Source organism: Ictalurus punctatus, chromosome 3 (assembly GCF_001660625.3).
Source record: "Ictalurus punctatus breed USDA103 chromosome 3, Coco_2.0, whole genome shotgun sequence".
NCBI lineage: Eukaryota > Metazoa > Chordata > Actinopteri > Siluriformes > Ictaluridae > Ictalurus > Ictalurus punctatus.
In genome coordinates this window covers 26164121-26187402 of record NC_030418.2, presented here as the reverse complement: position 1 = coordinate 26187402, position 23282 = coordinate 26164121, and the positions used below count along the sequence as shown (strand labels likewise).

Genomic DNA, 23282 nt, shown 5'->3' with positions numbered 1-23282 from the left:
ATTTCTACAGTAATAACAGAGTTAACCTGGTGAAGAACTATTCTTTCTTTGGAAATTCAGAAAGTTAAATGACCATATTCAAATATAATACTGGGTTAATAAAAGGAAAGCTGAAAAAGTAGATGAACATTAACAGCCCTAAATATAGGATGAGAATGATGCCAGTTTTAGCTTCAGCATTTAACTGTGAATAGCTCTTTCCTACTTTGTATTGTGCTGACCACCGGTCATAGACAAAGAGCTTTAATTTGAGTACACTTAAATTTTATTTAAGTTTATTTAAATTCAAATTAAATTCCAACATATTCAAGCAAAGTTACCATGGTTTTTATATGGTTATAATAAAACTAGGCGTATAAAGTGTGTAAGTGCTCATTTCAGTGTGATGTTGCCTTTGAACTGTATATACAGTATTTGGTCTCTATACTCTATGATCATACTCTATGACCTATCTATGAGAGATTATGGATTTTTTTCCCTCAAAATCAGAGAGAGCTATTTTTAAGTTTTTAGTGTATCAGGCCAAGTTGTTTGCACTGTATATCATCAGTTGACAAATGGGGAAAGGTCTCCCCCGTGTGGTCAGTCAGGCTATTTATCTAATTTACTCTGTGCAAATCTTGCTGTAGTGAACTGTAATACCAAAGCTATGGCTAGGGGGCAGTGTGGTGCACGAAATTAGAGTCGATGAGAAGGGTTCGAGTTTATTTTTATTTCTTGAAAAATACATCTTTTCATCATAAGTCATTCAGTTCACCATCACTGTGGCATATACACACACACCCATTTACCCAAGATTCTACTAATCAAATGATATAACAATCAGATCCTCACCACAGTCTACTATCATTAATATGTTAGTGCAATGATTACGATCAAGCTTTTCGTGCATAGTTTACAGAAGAGTGCATAAATCAATATAGGCAGAAAATAAACACAAGTGCATTATGTGACATGTTCAACACTAGTTATATTGGTTTATGGTAAGTCTATTCAAAGTTAAATATGCCTTGAGGAACATAATGTTTATCCATAGTACCTCATCATTTATTCTCTCATCATCTCATACATTGAGTAGTATAATACGCTCCTGTAATGAGTTCCTGTACTACTTGCTACTTTTTCCATCAGTGCTGCCTTGATAACCCTAACAGATCATCTTAGCTTTCTGCTTACCTTTCTCTCACTAGTGGCTTTGGGAGCTCACACTCAAATATCACCTCAAGTTACAATCAACTAGCTGGGAATATATCATCATCTCAAAGCACCCAAAATACAACACGACTGACAACAAAATCCTTATGTCTAATTCCAGTGATCTAGTTAATAAGCATGTAAAAGTCCTGTAGAGTGGTCACTTTGTATGCCTGGTGTAACTGCTTATATAAGAACACAGAACTAATTGGAAGGCTCTTCAAACCCATCTCTTGGACTGTCTTGCCCACATAACCTTTAACACTGCTAGTTTGAGCTCTTAAAGCCACATGTTTATTAAATACATTTTATTTGTTTATTACAATGCGAGTGAGACATAAGCGCTAGAGCCCGTTTGGATAATGTTGGTTTGCTGTTTACGTTGCTCCCACAAATAGGCTGTGACACTCATGCACCTGTTCCTTCCAGGGTCTGCCAGGACAGATATAATTTCTGATTGGTTTATGAGAAGCAGGGATCCAGCTTACCTTATTCCTTTTTCCAGCGCCTTGCAGTTCCATTTCATTTTCAAACATTAATAAAGCTTATTGGTCCCAGCAAAAAGACCCCACAGATAGAAGTTTACAGTCAACTCCAAAACTTTGGCACCGTTCATGATAATTAGCAAAAATGAATATATAAAATGAATAAAGTACACAGTGAGTGATTTTTTTTGTTTTAATATATGAGTATATTAGTATACTATATATAATATATGAGTATGCTGTATAGTTTGAACACAGGACTATATAAAACAGCCTAAATGCATCACTGATCCACCACCATATTTTATAGCGGCTATAAGGGTTTCTCATTGTTTGCGGTCCCCTTTATTTCTGTTAATAACTGATAATCTTTAGGGAAAGGTAAGTGTTTTCTCCAGATGTTAGTAGAACATGTAAATAGCGAAAAAACATTCATTTTATATAGTAGTTTGATCATTCTATTGATAGGTGCCATAATAATAGATTTGACTGTGAGTAGCTTTGATAATGTGTCATCAAACAACTCAAATCCCAATGATATTTCTTTATGGTCAGTTTAATCAGTTCTCCACTGTGGTGTTCTTTTTCAGTACCTTATCTGCAATTCTTCTAAGACTCTTGGTAAGGGGTTTGTTGCGTTTAATAATAAGCTTTTTCTGCTCTGCTCAAAACACTGCTGACATTTCTGAAAGATTATCGTACATGGACTACAGTGTGGAGCACATCTCTATTATGAGATGCATATTGAAAGGCTAAAAACACTGTGATGGAGTAACTTGGATATAGCCAGTCTTATATATACTGTGGTGTGTATCTTTAGGTTTTATACCTGGGTGCTAAACAAAGAATGATAATTATATAGGGCATTTTGTACATTCTATATGATGGTACAATAAATTCAGTACCAGACTAAAATTCTGAATACTCAGAAACCAGTGTTTTTAAACAAGACATGTTAATTTATAAATATACTATATGGCCAAAGGTTTGTAGACACCTGACGATCACACCCATATGTGCTTGTTGATCTTCGCATTACAGATTTAGTCCCCATTCCACTCTTCTGGGAAGGCTTTAAACTAGTTTTGGAGCCTGAATGTGGGGACTTGCTCATTCAGCCACAAGAGCATTAGTGAGGTCAGGCACTAATGTCAGGCGAGAAGGCATGGGGTGCAGTCAATTTTTGTCTCAATTATTAAAGGTTTGTCAGTTTCATATTACTCCAAATAAACCAATACATTTGTTGTTATTCTCCTTCGCCCAGTATCTGTATTTGAATTGTTGTTTTATAAATAATGATAAGGAGTGAATCTTTCTTTAAATGTTTCCCTCATTTCTACATAGCTCCAGGCCTCCAGACATGAGGCTGTATGCCCACCCGTGTAGCAATAAAGCGTGGCTTGGGTGCCTGGACTGTAGGCTTCAGGGGGATTGGTGGCAGGGAACTTAGTTCTGGAGCACTCTTGAACTGTTTGGTAGCCTGGAGACCATTGCAACTTAGGCTTGACATGCTGGAAAGAGAAGCCTGGGGTGTGTATGGGGTAGGAAGAAATATGGGAGTGGCAGAGATTTTAGGGAGTTCTGGCAAACCTGGAGCTCGTGTAGACATGGCAGTAGTTACAGGTGCATGCTGAGGTGGAGGAGAAACAGGTGATGGGGTAGGGGAGGTCATGTCAGAGCGACACAGGGGTTCAGCCAGAGTGGTTTGTGCACGTGGGGCAATCACTGTAGGGTTGATTGTTGGAGCTGACATAGGAGTAGGAGTAGAGAAGCGTTTGATCTCATACACTCGTGCTGCCTTCACGGGTACTGCCCTGGGTTGGGTTAAGGTGTGACCCACCTGTGGCTGCCTCTGGTAGGAGGGACCTATGGACTGTGTGCTTGAGTCACCTCCAAATCTGAACATGGCTGAGTTGAGTTGATAAGGCTGCCGTCTCATGAAGTCTATGGCCCTGATACCTTCCTTCTGCATTCCATGACCACTCTTACCCACCTTGGAGTTTCTTTCAGAACTCTTTGCTCCTCCACGTTGTAATCCCAGGGGACAAGAAGGGGACAGGAGAGGGTTGTACCCAATGGGTGGGGGAGCACGGACATTTGGAGAATACTTCCAGGATGAAGGCTCACATGGATGGATCATAGCCATAGCAGACTGGGGCTGTGTATACTGCTGCTGCTGAGTGTGTGATTGAGGAGAATCTATCACAAAGAGATCTCTGCGATTCTGTCTTCGTGCAAATAGCTCAGCACCTTTACCCTCTGCCTTAGGAATCTGAGAGATCTCTGGGATGATGCGTGGTTTAGGAGCCACTGGTGGTGCGATCCGTCCCCTCCTGTCATCAAAGTTGTATGAATCCTGAGCAATAGAGACAGGCTCCGTGTATTCTTGCTTATGTCTCTCATCCAAATTCTGTACCATAGACAGCAGCTCAGGATTGGGTGAGTTTTTCTTGCTCTCTAACACCTTGAACAATGGCTTATTGGCACTACGGCGGCGAGCCTCCTGAAGGATGCCAGTTTTCCCACCCACTACAGGAGCTATCTCTGTGGCTTTCTCTCGATAACCTTCAGGAGGCAGAAGAGTCATTGAGCTAACCGGAGTTGCAGGTGCTGTAGAAATTTTGTGAGCAGCAGGTATCACTGAAGGTTCAGTGGCAGTGGACTGAGAGGATACAATGGAGGTTATGGTAGTGGGATCTGTGAGACCAGCAGGAGGAGTAGCTGTAATGACACTGGCAGGAACAGAGGAATCAGGCACTATAATCTGTGTGATAGAAGGCTGAATATTATCTATTGATGAAGGAGGATGTGGAGTAAGGGAGGCTGCAGGATCTGGTGTAGCAGGGTATGGGAGAGGCTCAGTGGGCACAGGGATTAATGTGGAGGACACCTCAGCAGGAACAACAGCACTTATCTGGCTCACTGTGAAACTGGTTGAAGGTACATCTATAACTTTCTCATCAGATGGTGTTGCACGAGGAGCCATCAATGCCACTGAGACTGGCCTGGGAGTCTTTTTAGCAATGTTAGGGCGAAACATGACTGGTGCTGTAGCTGCTCTGTGGCTGATGAACCCGGGGGCAAATGGACGAGCTGTACGGTTCAACACTGAGCTAGCTGGTAACTCAGGCAGAGGAGCTGTAGGTGGAGGCATCGTAGCCAATGCAGCAGTTATTGGTTGGTCTGACATAGGCACCAGGGTATGAACTGGTACTGTTATGCTGGCAGTATGCTCATTAATAGTGCAAGGGGTTACTTGAGGTGGGGATCCTGTGATTTGTGTCTTGAAAGCACAAGCCTCCTCTTGCATCATCAGCTCTGGTGGTATGGTGGGCTTTGGTGGAACTGGTGGTGGCTGGATTCCAAGTTTCATTTGGTGTTTTACCTGTACAGACAAATTTGATGGTTGTGTCTGTATTTCTTGTGTTTGGATTTCAGGCTGGGTTTGGCTCTGTATCAGACTCTGTTGTGCCTGAGTGACAGAAATTTTCTTGTCATAATCCTTAGCTCTCTTCCTCTGCTGCTCAAACAGCTTTGCCCCTCTCCCTGTGGTGTCACTCAGGCCAGCGCTCAGAGAATCCTTCGCTTCGTTTCCTTCCAGGCCTCTAGATGCTGATCTCTTCTCCAGAATATCCAGGTAGTCACTGTCCCATGTGGGATCAGGTGCTGCACTGAACCCCTCCTCATCCACCTCGGATTCACTTCCAAGGAAGTTGCCGTCCTCCTCTTGAGAGTCTTCTTGCATGTCCTCATCTACACTACCGTAACTAGTCAATGTGTACTTTTTGGAGCGCTGACGGCGTTTTTTGAACATCAGGACACCCTTGGAGTGGGGGTTAGGTGCGTCAGTCAGCAGAGAGGCAATGGTGCGACACTTTTTCCGGGCCTCCTTCACCTGCTTGTCTTGAGGTGTATCACCACGGTTCAATTCTAAATGAAACAAAGAATCACATATTACAAGCTGCAACATATAGTTATCCTGGATCATGCAGTCACTGTATCGAAGTCAATTTAAAGACTATGTTACCTTTTCTATTGAAGGAAATTTATCATGCACAGTGTATATAAAATATAAGTGGATTACTTATTTGAATTAAACTCTCAGACAGTACCATTTCTGGAATGTTTGAAATAAACCTTCCCTTCATGCAGTACTCCTGGACTTAACTGAACAGATCTAACCCAAAGAGTTTTAAAAAAACAAACATTCTATTTGTGACCATTCAATAAGCACCATGCCATGACTACAGAAAAAATATGCTTTACAGGCTTGTGGTTTATCAAATTAACAAAAGAACATTGACAATCTTTGAGTTTGCTCTTAATGGGTAGGACTTGCTTTGGTGGTTAGCCAGAATTTTTTTTTTCCTTTTTTGTTTCCCGAAACATTGCTTCTCCAAATAGCCAAGGGCATGAGGTGCTACATTTTCATATATAACATTGGTGGCATGCCTTGTACATTATACTTTAGGATTTGTTTTTCTTTTTTATCTTATGTAATTAAACCGAACTGATGATGATGCACTCATAAGCAAATCAACTCTCCACCTAGGCCCCATGATCAGTGTCATAACTCTGCCTGTCTGTTAAATCTGAAAAGTATCAACGTGCAGATCCTATAAATAGTTGTGCTTGAATACATGACTGCAGACATGTCTGTGTATTGTAATGTTGCATTCTGTAGGCACCACCAAATGTAATAAGTATAAGGAAATGAAACATTCTCACATGGCAATAGCAAAAAATGATTAAAAAAGTGTTCATCTAAATAAAGAGATTGTAAGAAAGCAGTTCTAATTTAAAAAAGGAGATGAGATGGCAGTGTAAGAGCAGCAGAGGGATAACTCTGCTATTTGACAGCAGAGAGCAGCTGGAGATGCTTTGGCTAGTCCTATCGAAGAAGCGCTCAGGTTATTCATCCACACAGCCACAGGACAAATATAGATCCTTGGCCACAACTCAAAGATCTGTCTCTTTTCTCCTCAAGTGGTTCCATGTAGCTTATCACATTGTCTTTTTGTAATGCCATACAGTGGTATTAAATGCACAAACCACACATAAAGGAGAAACAGTTGCTCTAGTGGTATTTTGTAATTGAACCAGATTACAAGTCCCGCCTTAATGTCCTTGCTAAGATGCAGTTAACTGTCAATAAAGAGACTCACTTCTGCATGTCATCCATTTCAGTTATATGATTCTTGTAACAGAATGATCTTATAAGGTCCAGTGTTTTAGATACTCACTGGCTTGTTTTGCTTTATCCATGTAGGTTTTTGTGAGCTCCTCGTCCACTGGTTTATCAACTGGCCCCACCATGGGTACCAACTGGACATGGGAGCTCAGCCTAAGCGCCCCCTTCGCTCTCTCCGGAGACACCAGTGGTACATTAGCAGGCTCCTGGGACCCACAGTTCTCCTCCAATACCAGGTCCTGAGAACTCTGCTCATCTGCACTCATGGATGAGGTCTCAGTGGAGGTCTGGGAGGACCAGGCTCCAGATGGATGGGGCTGGTACACCACCTCACGGCGAACCACGCCAGGCAGGGTGCCCTCTTGAGAGCCATGCCCCAGCATGGTGTAGCCCTGGATATCTGGTGCACTGTCATAGCCACTCATCTCAGAGGCTTCTCCCATTTCAGGAGAAGTGTAGCCTGCTTTTCCTGGGGAGTTACTGGGGCTGCGGCGCTTCTGCTTACGTTGACGGTCATGGGCTGCCACATCTGCATCACTGTCTATCTCTCCATAGTAGGCCTCACTGCCAAATGGGGAGGTGACGCCACTGCGGACAGTCTGAGACATCGATGAGCTGTAGTATGCTTGTTGAACACTAGACTGCTGCACTTTGGAGCTGGATGGAGATTTGGCCTTTAGAGCAGCTCGGTACTCTTTATCGATGCGGGGAGAAGGTGCTCGGGCTACCAAAACCACCGACTGGAATCCAGCCGGTGCCCTGACACACATGTAAAGAGGTAAAATAGGGTAAGTGACAGCACAACAAAACACCTGGAAACCTTTATATAGATAAAACTGCTTGCTGTTGAAATGAGCAATATCACAAATATAATGCCAAAGGTTTACCTAACTAAAGTACATATTTTGGTATCACATGGCAAGTGCATTCTACACTGTATGGCCAAAAGTTTGTGAGCACCTGACCATCACACCCATACATACTTTCTGAACATCCCATTCCAGATTTAGTCCCCCACTTACCTGGAAAGGTTGTCTACTAGCTTGTGGAGTGTGGATGTGGGAATTTGTGCTCATTCAGCCACAAGAACATTAATGAAGCCAGGCAGTGATGCTGGGCGAGGAGGCCTGGGCTGCAGTCGGCGTTCCAATTAATCCCAAAAGTGTTCAGTGGGGTTGAGGTCAGGGCTTTGTGCAGGCCATTCAAGTTCTTCCAGTCCATCCTCAGCAAACCATGCATTCATGGATGTTGCTTTGTGCATAGGTTCATGGTCATGCTGGAACAAGTTTTGGCTAGGCCCTTTAGTTACAGTGAAGGGAAATTGTAATGCTACAGCATACAGAGACATCCTATACAATTGTGTTCATCCAATTTTGTGGCAGCAGTTTGGGGAGACACATATGGGTGTAATGGTCAGGTGTCCATAAACTTTTGGCCATACAGTGAATCTTGGAATAATATATAGTACTTCAGAAAAGCTCTTCTCTGAGCTTCTCAGTGATGGTCCCAGAAGATAGGTTTTACCTCTTTACCCGAATGCGCAGTGATCCAGGGATGCTATCAATGAAGTTCATGGCTTGAGCATGGGACATAGGCTCACAGGAGCTCTCATTGATGGACACCAGCTCATCCCCCTCTCGCAGTCCAGCCCTGCATGCCTTGCTGCGCTTGCGCACCTACACCAGTACCGGGAGATGGCAACCATAGACAGGACACCTGAATATTAAAAATCAGCTTCCCTTGCTTTGGTGCTTGACTGACCGAATCAGTTCACAGCAAAAAGAGGGAGGGGTTTCCAAAGTAGAATAAAATACAAGAGGTCATTATTACAGACAGATACAACCTCCCCCAAATTGGACACCTCAACACAATGAGCATCCCATGGATACAAAACTAAGTAGTGTTTTTAAGCAGTTACATACTGATGTTATACATACCACTTGTCTTTTACTGATGTTCACTTCCTAGTGCTAATATCATGTGAAGCTCTGTTTACCTTCACAGAGTTCATCTTCAGGTGATTAACAACAGTGGTGGCATTCAGTGGATTTTTAATACACTACAACGAGACTTCTGAAAAGTCACCTTAGAAACAATGGTAAATATAGAATTATTTTCAGTTACTTACTTTCATGTAATGTATACAGCAAACTCCAATTCCGAAAAAGTTGGGACAGTATGGAAAATGCTAATAAAAACAAAGAGGAGTGATTTGTAAATGTACTTTGACTTATAAACATATAAAGACAAGGTATTTGATGTTTTACCTAATCAACTGCATAGTTTTTTGAAGGTAAGCGTTTATTTTGAAATTGATGCACGCAACACGTTCCAAAAATAGTTGGGCCGAGGCAATTTAGGACTAATAGCGATGTGACAAGTTGATATAAGAAGGTGATGTGAATCAGGTGAAGCAATCATCTAATCATAGTATATAAGTAGCCTCCAAAAAAGGCCTAGACCTTCAAGAGCAAGGATGGGTCAAGGTTCGCCAATCTGCCAACAGATGCGTCAGCGAATAATCCAACACTTTGAGAACAACTTTCCTCAAAGACAAATTGGTAGGATTTTGGGCATTTCACCTTCTACAGTGCACAATATTATTAAAAGATTCAAGGAATCCGGTCAAATCTCAGTGTGTAAAGGGCAAGACCGAAAACCACTTCTGTATGCACATGATATCTGATCCCTCAGACGTCACTGTCTTAAAAACCGTCATGAGTCTGTAATGGATATCCTGACATGGGCTCTGGATTACTTTAGTAAACCTTTGTCAGTCAACACCATTCGCCGCTGCATCCACAGATGCAAGTTAAGGCTTTACTATGTAAAACAGAAGCCATACATCAACACTGTCCAGAAGCGCCACCGACTTCTCTGGGCTCGGTCTCATCTGAGATGGACAGTAGCACAGCGGAATCGTGTTTTGTGGTCCGATGAGTCAACATTTCAAATAGTTTTTGAACAAAACAGCTGTCATGTTCCCTGGGCAAAAGAGGAAAAGGACCATCCAAGCTTTTATCAGCGTCAGGTCCAAAAGCCAGCGTCTGTCATGGCATGGGTAACTTGCACATCTGTGAGGGCACTATTAATGCACAAAGATATGTACACATTTTGGAGCAACATATGCTGCCATCCAGAGCAGGACAACGCCAAACCACATTCTGCCTGGATTACAAGCGCATGGTTGTGTAAGCAGAGAGTGCGGGTGTGAGCAAGGCCTGCAGTCCTGACCTGTCTCCGATTGAGAACATGTGGTGCATTATGAAGAGCAAAATAAGGCAATGAAGGCCCCGTACAGTTGCCCAGTTGAAGAAATGCATAATGGCTGAATGGGGAAAATTCCACATGCTAAACTTAACTAACTAGTGTCTTCAGCACCCAAATGATTAATAAGTGTTACTAAAAGAAAAGGTGATGTTACACAGTGTTTAACAGTCAGCTGTCTCATCTTCTTTGGAGTGTGTTTCAGTCATCAGATTTGCAAATGAATAAATTAAAACATCATATAATGTGGTTTCAATATAATACAGGGTGAATTGAATTTTAAATCACTCTTTCTTGTTTGGGGTTTTTTTTTTCCATCATACCGTTCCATTATCTTTTACGGAATTGGTGTTATATATATATATATATATATATATATATATATATATATATATATATATATATATATATATATATATATATATAAAACTCGTATTCAAATTTATATTCCAAATAAAACCAGGAAACATAAAGCCAGTCATTTCTGCACTTTCTATTTGAGTAGATAATGCCTACTGTAAAACACATTACAACTTCAATGATGGGTCTAAAAATACTCAGGCCCAAGTTGTACATTCAACATATTATTAGTCCTAATTGCAAATGGGCCATCAGTCTGTGAGTCAGTCCACTCGGGCTTTGTAGAGATTATATATTGCAACACACCAGAGACATGGTTTTCTACAGAATAGCTGGTTTACAGGTGTTCTCTCTGTTCTGACTGAGGAGAAGCACAAGGAGACTGAGTAGTAACCTAAAATACAGAAAACCAGACCATGTGATTAGAAACATCCACACAAGCAGAAAACATCACAAGAATCGTCCTGAAGCCAGAGTCTGAGCATGGAATCAGTTGCAGTTTATATTTTACATACATATATATATATATATATATATATATATATATATATATATATATATATATATATATATATATATATATATATATATATATATATATATATATATACACAGTATGTCAAAAGTGAGTACACCCCTCACATTTTTGTAAAAATTTGATTATATCTTTTCATGTGACAACTCTGAAGAAATGACACTTTGCTACAATGTAAAGTAGTGAGTGTACAGCTTGTGTAACAGTGTAAATTCGCTGACCCCTCAAAATAACTCAACACACAGCCATTAATGTCTAAACCGCTGGCAACAAAAGTGAGTACACCCCTAAGTGAAACTGTCCAAATTTTGCCCAATTAGCCATTTTCCCTCCTTGGTGTCATGTGACTTGTTAGTGTTACAAGGTCTCAGGTGTGAATGGGGAGCAGGTGTGTTAAATTTGGTGTCATCGCTCTCACACTCCCTCATACAGGTCACTGGAAGTTCAACATGCCACCTCATGGCAAAGAACTCTCTGAGGATCTAAAAAAAAAGAACTCTACATAAAGATGGCCTAGGATATAAGGAGATTGCCAAGACCCTGACACTGAGCAGCAGCACGGTGGCAAAGACCATACAGCGTTTTAACAGGACAGGTTCCACTCAGAACAGGTCTCGCCATTCAGTGCTCAGACCATACACCGCCCACTGCATCAAATTGGTGTGCATGGCCGTCGTCCCAGAAGGAAGCCTCTTCTAAAGATGATGCAAAAGAAAGCCCGCAAACAGTTTGCTGAAGACAAGCAGACTAAGGACATGGATTACTGGAACCATGTCCTGTGGTCTGATGAGATAAACTTATTTGGTTCAGATGGTGTCAAGCGTGTGGCAGCAACCAGGTGAGAAGTACAAAGACAAGTGTGTCTTGCCTACAGTCAAGCATGGTGGTGTGAGTGTCATGGTCTGGGGCTGCATGAGTGCTGCCGCCACTAGGGAGCTACAGTTCATTGAGGGACTCATGAATGCCAACATGTACTGTGACATACTGAAGCAGAGCATGATCCCAGCATGTATTACAGCATGACAATGACCCCAAACACACCTCCAAGATGACCACTGCCTTGCTAAAGAAGCTGAGGTGATGGTGATGGACTGGCCAAGCATGTCTCCAGAACTAAACCCTATTGAGCACTTGTGGGGCATTCTCAAACGGAAGGTGGAGGAGCACAAGGTCTCTAACATCCACCAGCTCCGTGATGTCATCATGGAGGAGTGGAAGAGGACTCCAGTGGCAACCTGTGAAGCTCTGGTGAACTCCATGCCCAAGAGGGTTAAGGCAGTGCTGGAAAATAATGGTGGCCACACAAAATATTGACACTTTGGGCCCAATTTGGACATTTTCACTTAGGGGTGTACTCACTGTTGTTGCCAGCGGTTTAGACATTAATGGCTGTGTGTTCAGGGTAAAAAGAGGATAAGAAAAAAATTAAGATTGAACAGTTCAAAACATTTAACAATTTGACAAGTTGAGTTCACAAGCAAATGTTCATATAAACCTTGGCACTCAAACTGGGGTGTGGGAGGGGTCTGGGTAGCATGGTCAGGGGGTCTATGTTTGACACAACTTCTTAGATTTATTATCAAGTTATGAGCCTGGTTGATCTGTCGCTTGAATGGTTTTAATAAAATTAATTTCTCAGAAACAAGTAGGTTTATAAATAATCTCAATTTAGATAATGACAGTTTTAATAAATGCTTAAATTAAAATGCTCTGTGATCCAGTAAATAGTCAGAATATTATTGTAAACATGCAAACGATAAGCCTAATATTTTTAACTTTTTAACTAAATCCATATTGACAGGGTCAGTAAACATTTTGTTTACAGTTAAAGGGGTCTAAAACCCAAAGTGCTTGTGAGCCCCTGCTCTAAAGACAAAAGAATCACTTTAACAGTCTTTACAGAATGAAGAAACACAGCCAAGGCGAGTTTTGTTTACGAAATAAATATCTTGACATTAAGACGATACCCTTTGGGAAAGCTTCTTTGCATGATATTCTCGAACATCCGAGAATAGCCTGCTATCCAATACAGTTCTGCTTGGTCAACAGTTCTAACTGTGTGCATAGTACAGGAAATGAAATCCTGTGCTCACATAGAACACCACCAAAATGGGAGAAAATGAACACCTGTGAAATATTCCAGTAATGTGGAGTGCTGCAGTAAGTTTGTAAAAGTTTGCAAAATGTTTTAATGCTCTGAGATGTTTGAAATATTAATAATTTTTTATTTATTTATTTTTTTTAAAAAAAGCAATATGTATATTCCCACTTATAGATCATATTTAAAAAATAAAAATAAATTTGGCAAAATGCTCTGTATTTTAAAATCATTTTAAACCAACAGCTACAATACTTTAGAAAAGGAATATATTAAAGTAGAATGGATATCATCAGTAATTTACTATGAGACTGCAGTGCATTCTAGGAGATTAAAAGTTCACAGTGTTATCGGTCCAGACACAAATCTTCCAGTCTCATCTTTGGCCTCACATGGATTGTTCAAAGGATGAAGTTTTGGAATTGAAGCATAAGCATGTAGCCTGACTTGCAAACAGATGAATAAAAATAGGTATCTTAGGACATACTTTGCGAGGATCATAATTCATGCCAGACTTCAGATGAGCCATACCTTGGCAACCTGCAGTGGTCTCTGGTGCTCCGCTCCCCCCTGAAGTCTGAAGCCCCATGGTGCTCCACCGGAGAGCGCAATGGTGATTTCCTCCACCACCATGCTTCTGTGTTGCCTCCTGGATTCAGGGTGAAGGTCTGGGGAAGAGGGCACTCACTTCATCTTTACATGGTGCCCTCAGAGAAGAGCACTCACCCTACAGCTACAGTAATATTCCTGAGATGACTTTCTGTTTGCCAACCCGAGTCACACAAAGTCACACTCAGGCCCTGCACTCATTCCCTGAACTGGAGCTTTGTGATGGGGCGGAGCAGTAAAGAAGGGAGAAGGAGGGAGAGGGTTGCCACCAATGTCTGCTTACATGGTGGAATTCTCTACTGCTTAAAGGGAGGGCCTACACTTGTCCTGTCAGTCAAGGCAGACTGATGTCAGAGATGAGGGGAGGGGGTAAAATAGGGGCGCATTACCATACTAAAAATACCATCCCAGTCCTAAATGTAATGGATGACAGACACGTTAACACAATATTACCACAAAACTGCTTTGTATTGTAAGAGGTAAGACTGTTTTTGACGGCTGGAGTCAAAAAGGTTTTAATATTATAGATGCCTTTCTAAATAAAATGTTATCAAATGTGTCAAATCTTGGATATGTAGCCAGGGATTGTTGCATAATCCAACATCTCACCCCTACACAAATTATGCTTAAGACATTTAAACAGTATCTTCAATAGAGGGCATGAGGGCAGAACACCTGAGTGCACAGAGCGGTATCAGTGAGTGTGGTCTATTAAAATGAGCATGAGAGGTCATGGATTCCACTTGAAGTTGTGAGCACAATGTAGACTCTGGTGAGCACGGGAAAAGGAAGTATGCGTGTCTCAGTGCTCGCTGAACTGAAGGGCTTTCATGCACAACCGTTTCTCTGCATACTAGTTCTATAGCTCCACACTTACAAATACCTTTGTGCATGCAATTCACAACACATTGGGCTCATTGTTAATGACCATGCTCACCAATACTGCTCTGCACACGCATGGCGGTCACCCACGCACTCCATTAAAGATACCGTTTACACATGATAATATATTTTATATATCAGTTTCCTTGTGTTGTAGGAAGACGCTTTAGTAGCGTCTCCTACTTATATAGAATATTTTGCAGTCTGCTTTGTACATGGACACGAGACTTAATCACATAGTATCACCCTAATAAGCCTGTTGAAAAACAGCCTTAACATCAAAACCACTGACAGGTGAAGGGAATAACACTGATTATCTCATTACAATGGCATCTGTCAAGGGGTGGGATATATTAGGCATGTTGGAAAGAGGAAAAACAAGTAAGCGTAAGGATCTGAGTGACTTTGACAAGGGCCACATTGTGATGGCTGGATGACTGGGTCAGAACATCTCCAAAACAACAGGTCTTGTGGGGTCCTCCAGGTATGCGGTGTTTAGTACCTGCCGAAAATGGTCAAAGGAAGGACAACTGGTGAACTGGCGAAAGGGTCATGGGCTCCCAAGACTCATCGATGTGCGTCGGGAGTGAAGGCGTCTAGTCTGATCCCACAGAAGACCTACTGTAGCACAAAGTGCTGAAAAAGTTAATGCTGGCCATGATAGAAAGGTGTCAGAACACACAGTGCAGAACTCGCAGCTTGCAGTGTTTGGGGCGGCTGTGACTCAGGTGGTAGAGCGGGTTGTCCACTAATCGTAGGGTTGGAGGTTCGATTCTCGGCCCACATGACTCCACAAGACTCTGAATCCCAAGTTGCTCCCGATGGCAAATTAGCGCCTTGCAGGGCAGCTCTGCTACCATTGGTGTGTGAATGTGTGCGTGAATGAGACTCTGTGTAAACTATTTACCATTTAGCTGCAGCCCTGTCAGAGTGTCCATGCTGACCCTTGTTCCCTGCAGTTTGGCGGTGCTGGGATTTGAACGCAGGACCTTCCGATCAGAAGTCCAACGTCCTAACCACTGAGCTACACTGGCACCATGGAAGAAGTCAAGCTTGCAGAGGCAGTATGATGCCCTGGGCAATGTTCTGCTGGGAAACCTTGCGTCCTGGAATTCATGTAAATGTTAGTTTGACACGCACCACCAACCTAAACAAATTCTGCAGAACTCAGTCCAAACGAGCGTCTGTAGGACGTGCTGGACAAACAAGTCTGATCCACGGAGATTTCGCCTCACAACCTACAGGACTTAAAGGATCTACTGCTTGTCTTGGTGCCAGATACCACAGCACACCTTCAGAGGTCTTATGGAGTCCATGCCTCGACGGGTCAGAGCTGTTTCGGCAGCACAAGAGTGACCTACACGATATTAGGCAGGTGGTTTTAATGTCACGGCTGATCGGTGTACGTTGAATGCATCGAAAGCAGGATTAAGAGAACGCAGGCACTGCTTATGTTTAAATGTTTTTATTAAATACTTTCCCATGTTTCAATAATAACAAAGCTATCATGAAGATCTACAGACATTCAAACAAACACTTGATATTTTTTAACTCTCTTTTTTTTTTCTTCATTTTTAAATGGTTTTATTAATTGTATGATCATGCAAAAAAATCCAGCATCCAATTAAAACTGAGTATAGTCATATGTAGAACCATCATATGGTTACAATGCAATAAATTGAATAGAATCTGGGGAACATACCAAGCTAAGGCTTTGTTAATCTTTTTTTGTCCTTTTTTTGTTTTGTTTGTGATACATCACTTCATTTTAGCATTTGAAACAGAGCCATTTTCAATTATCTCGAGAATGCAGGTAACATACATATAGATAGATAGATAGATTTTTCCATTTTTTAAGTAAACACAGACAGTGAAAAATATTACCAGAGTAGACATGCATATTTTCCTCCTTCTGTCCATCTGCATATATGGTTCGGTCGTTAGAAGTGAGCAGCCTGTTGGAGCTATTTCAGCTAGCATATCAAGAGCTCACCCTCACTTTACAAGCTAAATGCACGTTGTCTGACAGGAATCTTTTCCTATATCTGAGACGCCGTCATCCATTTCTCTCCTCAATTTGATAGGTTTTCTGCTTTCATACTCAATATGGAATAAACCGGGTTGTGTTGTTCATATAAACATAAACATTCCGCATGGCTGTGTGGATGCACGACGACGGGCCTCAGAACAGACACTACAGAGACCCCAAACATCACCACACTGGAACTGTACACACAATGCACCAGGGCGCAAAACAGGAACACAGTGTGATGGGGTGGCGGGTGTCACAGTGCTGCGCTGTGTACTTTCTGCCATGTTAAGCTCCGTGTGACTGATGAACAGGGATTCATCTTTTCTTTTTTTTCATCCATCAAGTGTGATCGATAAGCAGAATTGCTTTGAACAAGGTGAAGGGGTCTGGTTGTAATCCTTTCCCCTTTAAATTCACTGATATTCACACATAAAATCTACGTTACTACAGTGAAAAGGTGTCACACACATGATGTCACACTGATACACACACAGATATGCCTTAAAGGGAGCACACTGTGTTCGAGAGCAGTAACACAGCCACACCAGTGTCAAAACCTACACACGACAATTTGCATTTACAACATGATTGATTTTACCAGTGCATGGTGGAGTGCGTCTAGGAGTATCTTGGGTGTGTGCTGTGTGTATACAGGGACGACGGACGGACGTGCACGTTTGGCACAGCCTAGGCTCCACCCTTCATCTACGAATGGGCACTGTGTACGTATTTACATTAAAAAAAAAAATTATATGATCCAGAATAAACATCAACACTAAGAACACTAACATTAGAACAGTACAACACAAAGTGTCACAAAGGGACCTACAAACCACCTGGCTTTAGCATGATCGCTTTCTCCAATCTCAAATCAGCTGATGGTCACATGATCCGCGAGTTTATCCACCTCGCACTCCCTTTCCTCTGTTAAACATGCTCGAGCGTCACTCACAGTGAGTCCGGGGACGGAACAGGGAGTGGAAGAACTGACGGTACGTCACAAATAGAACAACACAGTCACTGTGCAGACACACACACACACACACACACACACACACACACACACACGGACGGAGTGTATATCAGCTGTGGGCTGGTGTTGGGGTCCGTCTGGGATTTTCTAACCTGAAGTTGCAGAAAAGTCCACGCAATGTGAACACAACAGCACAGCGTCTCAGGCTTATGTGCAAAACAGTACAGGCCATTTCTATTCGATTCAAACATGCTTCATAAGAGTCTAGAAAAAACAAACAAACGTATAAGCATATGTAGCTGGAGCTCTAGGAAGCTGATCCAAAGGTGTAAGAGAGAAGAAGCGATCTGAGAGCCACGATGAGGTGAATAGTGTTTAAGCTCCTCCTATTGGTCAGAAGGAGATTATGAACACGCGAATAAAGTGAAGCGAGTGTTCTGAAACTTCAGGTTCTAACAAGTAGGATATTATATAGCTGCAAATAGACACGCAGGTAAGTAAACTGACTGAACACTTGTCAGGGTGTGTTTAGGCACGCGTGTGCCGATGTGTGTGTGTGTGTGTGTGTGTGTGTGTGTGTGTGTGTGTACACGGGCTTCTTACAGCACAACAAAGCAAGGAGTGCCAAGTAGGCCGCATATCACGCACAAACACCATACACACACGCTCTTTTCTTTCTCTCGCTATAAACATCAGTGTAGAACTATACAGAACGTGCCTTGCTTTTAAAAATCTGAATTTTTTGAAAACACAAAGAAATTCCAAATACAGCATCATTCAAGTGATAAAAACGGAGTTACACACACACAAAAAAAAAAAACAACAAAACCTAAAAGATACTAAAAACATTCCTACACGCCTCCAATCGTCAACCAAATCAAAGGGTTGCTAAAACAACTTCATGTCAAAGTCTAAATTCTACACTTTGGTGATATTTTCTTCTGATATTAAGTAAGAATTTAGTTAAGCTCCTCAAATATCCCACGCATACCATTGGTTTGCTGAAATCAGCTATACACACATTAACAAAAAAAAAGAAAAGAAAAAAAAAAGAAAAGAAAAGAAAAAGAAACACCACCAGCCACTGAAATATTCACATTTCTGATTTTAAACCTCCATCACTTTCAGCCCTGCTAACTGTGTGAGGATTGACAATCTCAAAAAATGTACAACATATTAATACTTGAAACACTCTTGCTGAACGACGGGCAGAAGAGATGGGCTCATGGGGAAAGGACGAGACAGCGCCCCCTGTGGGCATCAGAAGCATGCAGCATTCGGAGGGCGGGGCCACTGCCATCGCCGGCCCCCACGTCTAGCTACAGTTGGACTGAAGTGGTGCTGGCCTCAGCTGGCTTTAAATTTTTTATTTTTTTTACTTTGTTGCGTGATTTTTAACCTCTTATGTTTTCTCTTCCGGCCGGGCCCCTGGCACCAATCCGACCACTGAGAAGACATGCTCCAATCATCCAGGCAAGCTGAAAAAGAGACATTTTGCACCTTAGTTGACGCGCAACTACTTTTTTTTTTCTTTTTCCAAGAAACATAATTTTAGGCTCCTATTAATCAAATTTGGATTTTGTGGTGTACCTTGTAGAAGAGAATCCAGGCTATAAACTATTTAACCGAGTGCTCAGTCTAGGTATTCAGTTACTATGGCCACTGAGCTTCTTTGGACTTTATATAATCAAAGTAATTAAATAATAAATAATAATAAAAGCTTCCGTTGAGAGGTACGTTTAATTTACAAGTTGCTTGCATTTTCACACAGCTGTCCATATTCCTAACACTGAAACAGGAAATAGCATCCAGCCCAAATACGGTAGCTAGAAAGGCTTCTTCCTTGGTTAAGGACAACTGTGAGTGTTCACTTTCTGTTGGACAAGAGTGGATAAAATGTGGACTGCTGTGTGCGTGGTGTACCTGTGCCTGGTGTAGTTCATTGTAAAGGGGCAGCAGGTGCTCCTGAGCAGTGGAAGTGCACATTGAGCCACTTGGAATCACGGCGGTGCCACACGCGCGTCTCCTCTGACTGGCAGCTGCGCGGGCGGCCCTGGCTGTCAATGTACTGAGTCAGACGGATGTAAGCGATGCAGGCTGCATCCTCTCCGATCAGATGCACGTGGGGATTTAAGATGGTGGTGTGCACTGGCTTGCTATTCTTACTCAAGACTACAGTAACACACAGAGAGAGAGAGAGAGAGCGAGAGCGAAAGAAAGCAATATTATAACCTTAAGTCTGCGACTTTGTTTTTGTCAGCTCAATAAATAAACAGAAGGTCTGGTCACTCACGGTTCTCGAAGTAGAACTTGTGAAAGTCCATGCCTTCCACTAGGTTGCCCAATGCCTCGGGCTCAAAGGAGGTCAGACCAGGGTCACAGATTCTCCTGAAACAAGAGATACCAAAGAACTAGCCTCAGAAATATTCGGACACAGATTTCCAGGTTGAAAAATACAATACTACATGCTCATAATGTGCATGAACCAAACATAAAACAATTCCATCACGTATTCTGTGACCACAAAGAATAAACGCTCATTAATATCTGACGTAAAGGTTTCACCAGTGTAATTTATGAACAATTCAATTAACAAGAGTGTGAACTTACGTATAGGCTTCAAAGTCCCCATTGTTGATGGCTTCAATCAGCTGTTCAGTAATTTTGATGATTTCCTGCTTGCGCGCTGATGCGGTAGGACAGTTATGAAAATAGGTAAATTAGAGATCCCGGTAATGAAATTTTATTTCAACAACAACAACAAAACATGCATGCTAACAGATTCCACCCCAACCAATCATTAGGCTACATAATCACTAATGCCTGACTACAATCTACACAATCACTAATGCCAGACTACTGGAAGCACCTGAGTCACACATTTTAAACACTGAAAGAAAAAAAAAACAAACAAACAAAAACAAAAAAATTACTTCAACAACTGTATGGAGGAATTTATACTCAATATTCTGGAAGCGTCATAAATTTGTATCTTACACTATTAAAATCACTATTCATCCAAATCTGAATTTATTCACAGCTGTTTCTAGGCTTGAAATGCTGCAAGGCAACCCAGTGATGTGTGGTCACAAATTTCCATGAACTCTTTTGTTGTGTTAGAATGTATGAATAGCCTCAGATCAATGATACATCAATACACAAGTTTGTAGAAATCGTATTGTCCTTGGCAGCAGGAGGGCACCACTTGCTCTGGCTGCATACTAATGTTGACTACGAGAAAACTGAGATAAACAATACACAGCGTGGAGAAACGGAAACACAGATAACATTTTAGAGATTTTAGAGAAAGTGTAACTGTTCCAGTTTGAATTAGAGTCGCACACACAACACAAGACACATTCCACAAGCCATTGTTCCCCCTTTCTGCAGCCACTTGTATGTCTCACTAACTCTACACTCTGCAGTCTAGCACTTACACTGCTGTGAGCTGCTGCCCCCCGGTGCTGCCATGGGGGCTGGGGCAGGTACAGCAGGGCATGAGCTCTGCCCTCTACTGCTCCATGCAATGCGCTTTGCATTATGCTGAACGTTGGCTGCAAGGCAATGACACAAATCCACAAAGAGGAAACTACGCCACACTGCACGCACTCGTATGCTCAGCCACGACAAAACCAAAACTGTCAAGTCACACCATCTACAGACACTCACTAAGGTAACACACAGAAGAAAAAAATAAACCGTATCCAACCACTATTCACAGCAAGCCACAGCACACCTCTGAAAAGAGCCTGAGAGAGTTCTGGCATATAGACAGCAGTAGGAGTAATCTTCACATAAAAAACACAAGCATGAAATTTCAGAGCAGAGACAGAACAGTACACTAAGCAGACAGCAGGTGGCAGCAGTCACCTGCACGCACACACGCAGAGTTTTCCTAAACACACCAGGAGTAGTCTCTAAAGGAGTGGCAGTGAAAGCAGTTTTGACTACAGGCTGGCGCTGCACATGGTAGACATTAGCAGAACTACACTGCAGCAACAAGAGAGAAGAGTTATGGATGGGAGCAAAGGAAGCTGAAGCTGAGAAAGAATGACAGCTTGAAAAACATCAGCCTTTGTCAAACTGTTCATTTGTCAAACTGTGTATATGTACGAGACGATGTACTTTCAGAAAAATTTAAAAAGTATTTTAGGGAAAGTAAAGGAATGTGGCACATTGCAAGCTGAAGTTTTCTCCCCCAAAATGCAATGCTCCGTGATCGTGCTGGAGCTGGGACCATGTGCTTCACATTCATTTTATTATACTGGTCTTGTTTTATTTTATTATTGTCCGCTTGGGTAGCATTATTTGCAGGGCACCTACAACTGTAAAGTGTATGTCGAAGCATCAAGTATCACTAAGGAGGGCTGTGTATCTGCAGTCTTATCTAGCATGTGCATCTTTACTAACAGCACATTCATGTTAATGGGAAATCCTTTCAAGTCAAGTTAATTAACCGTACCGACTTCATACAGGATCATGGAAATGCTTCTCAACTGAACCAGTGGCGATTACAAACTACACTGAAGCATCATATCTATAAAACTTCACTTGTAAATCCGATCAAACTCGTTAGTGTTTGATCAGAGTGTGGTCTATTTTTATAAAAAATAAAATACTTTGACATCTATACTAACCTAAATATATTTCATCAAAATGAACGGAAGTGTTTTTATTACATTTTATTTTTTTGTCTAGGCCAGCTTCCTGTTGGGTAAGGAGCCAATTTAACAACAACAACAAAAACAACGCAGGTCTTCCTAATGATGTCTAAAACTTTGCTAGCTATGTGTGCTTTTCTGACACATGAGAAGAAAAGCAATCGTCAGGCTTTGATTGAGATGTTGTTGGGTAGCTATGTGCCACAGTGAAACAGACATAAGCCTAATCAATTCAGCTTGTAATCAGATACTGACTGTCAAAATGTCCACAATGCTCAAGCGCTGCAGTGGGAATGATGTCTTTAATTGATCAGTATATTTATCTGTGATTTTTTTTTATCATCAGATATTTTTATATATATATAAAGTAATTTATTTGCTTGAATTCGAAATATTTGGCAGGTGTTTTTAAACATGATGGACATGAAAGAACAGGGACGTCGTACAGTTAGCAGGAGGAAGTACAAGGTGGAGAAATCTGCTAGAGACCGGGTCAGAGGTCAGCTCTTTGTCATGTAAGGAGACTTACTAGGAGGTGGGATCAGGGGAGGAGGTGTCTCCTCAGACGCACTGCATTGGCTGAGCACTGCGCCGTCACTGTTAACCTTGCCAACTGATAAATCACAGCCAATCCAAGAAAAAAGAAAAAAAAAAAAAAAAGGAAAAAAAAAAAAAAGATGTGACATGCTTATTTCCCCATTTTCTTTTATGGGAACATGGTACAAGAAAAGTTTTTTATAGTACTCAAGTCAGTTGTTTTGCATATGGATTGTGCGTAGCCACTCATACATGTCCAGTTTAAGAAGCAAAATCAAATAAGAGCATACACAGTGACAAGGAGCTTACAAGCTTCCTCATTTCATTTAATGACCAGCAGACTTTTCAAAAGTCAAATGGAGATATTTAGGCTTTGACACTGGATTAAAAAAAAGATGTAAAGTTTTAGGCTTTATACGAGCCCGAACTGCGTCGAATGGAGAAAGTGCAGCTGCATG

At 41.7% G+C, this 23282-nt stretch overlaps 2 protein-coding genes across 17 annotated transcripts in view; both read right to left on the bottom strand.

Moving 5' to 3' along the window:
• Positions 1-692: 692 nt before the first annotated feature.
• On the bottom strand, positions 693-13994 carry synpo2la (synaptopodin 2-like a). Its single transcript, XM_017464980.3, has 4 exons — positions 13662-13994; positions 8395-8546; positions 6923-7629; positions 693-5609 (listed from the first exon to the last, which is right to left on the bottom strand). Exons 1-4 carry the CDS (start codon positions 13761-13763, stop codon positions 3016-3018), a joined length of 3555 nt encoding a protein of 1184 aa, XP_017320469.1. The 5' UTR covers positions 13764-13994; the 3' UTR covers positions 693-3015.
• A 2076-nt stretch (positions 13995-16070) lies between these two features.
• The window catches only part of camk2g2 (calcium/calmodulin-dependent protein kinase (CaM kinase) II gamma 2), a 76243-nt gene continuing 69031 nt past the window's right edge, over positions 16071-23282 (bottom strand). For 8 of the 16 annotated variants that reach the window (XM_017464334.3, XM_017464335.3, XM_017464336.3 and 5 more), the window contains 5 exons: positions 22817-22900; positions 20237-20312; positions 19920-20014; positions 19550-19798; positions 16071-19104 (listed from right to left, as the gene is read on the bottom strand). In XM_017464334.3, coding sequence (XP_017319823.1) covers positions 19566-19798; positions 19920-20014; positions 20237-20312; positions 22817-22900 — 488 coding nt within the window. In that variant the 3' untranslated portion in view covers positions 16071-19104; positions 19550-19565. The remainder of the gene's footprint in view (positions 19105-19549; positions 19799-19919; positions 20015-20236; positions 20313-22816; positions 22901-23282) is intronic. The other 8 variants (XM_017464338.3, XM_017464339.3, XM_047154050.2 and 5 more) reach the window with 1 other exon arrangement.

Coding starts and splice junctions, on each gene's coding strand:
- synpo2la (XM_017464980.3), bottom strand. CDS start 13,763: ATGGTGGTGGAGGAAATCACCATTGCGCTCTCCGGTGGAGCACCATGG. Junction 8,547..13,661: donor GACCACTGCAGGTTGCCAAG/GTATGGCTCATC, acceptor GTACTGGTGTAG/GTGCGCAAGCGCAGCAAGGC. Junction 7,630..8,394: donor CTGCGCATTCGGGTAAAGAG/GTAAAACCTATC, acceptor CATGTGTGTCAG/GGCACCGGCTGGATTCCAGT.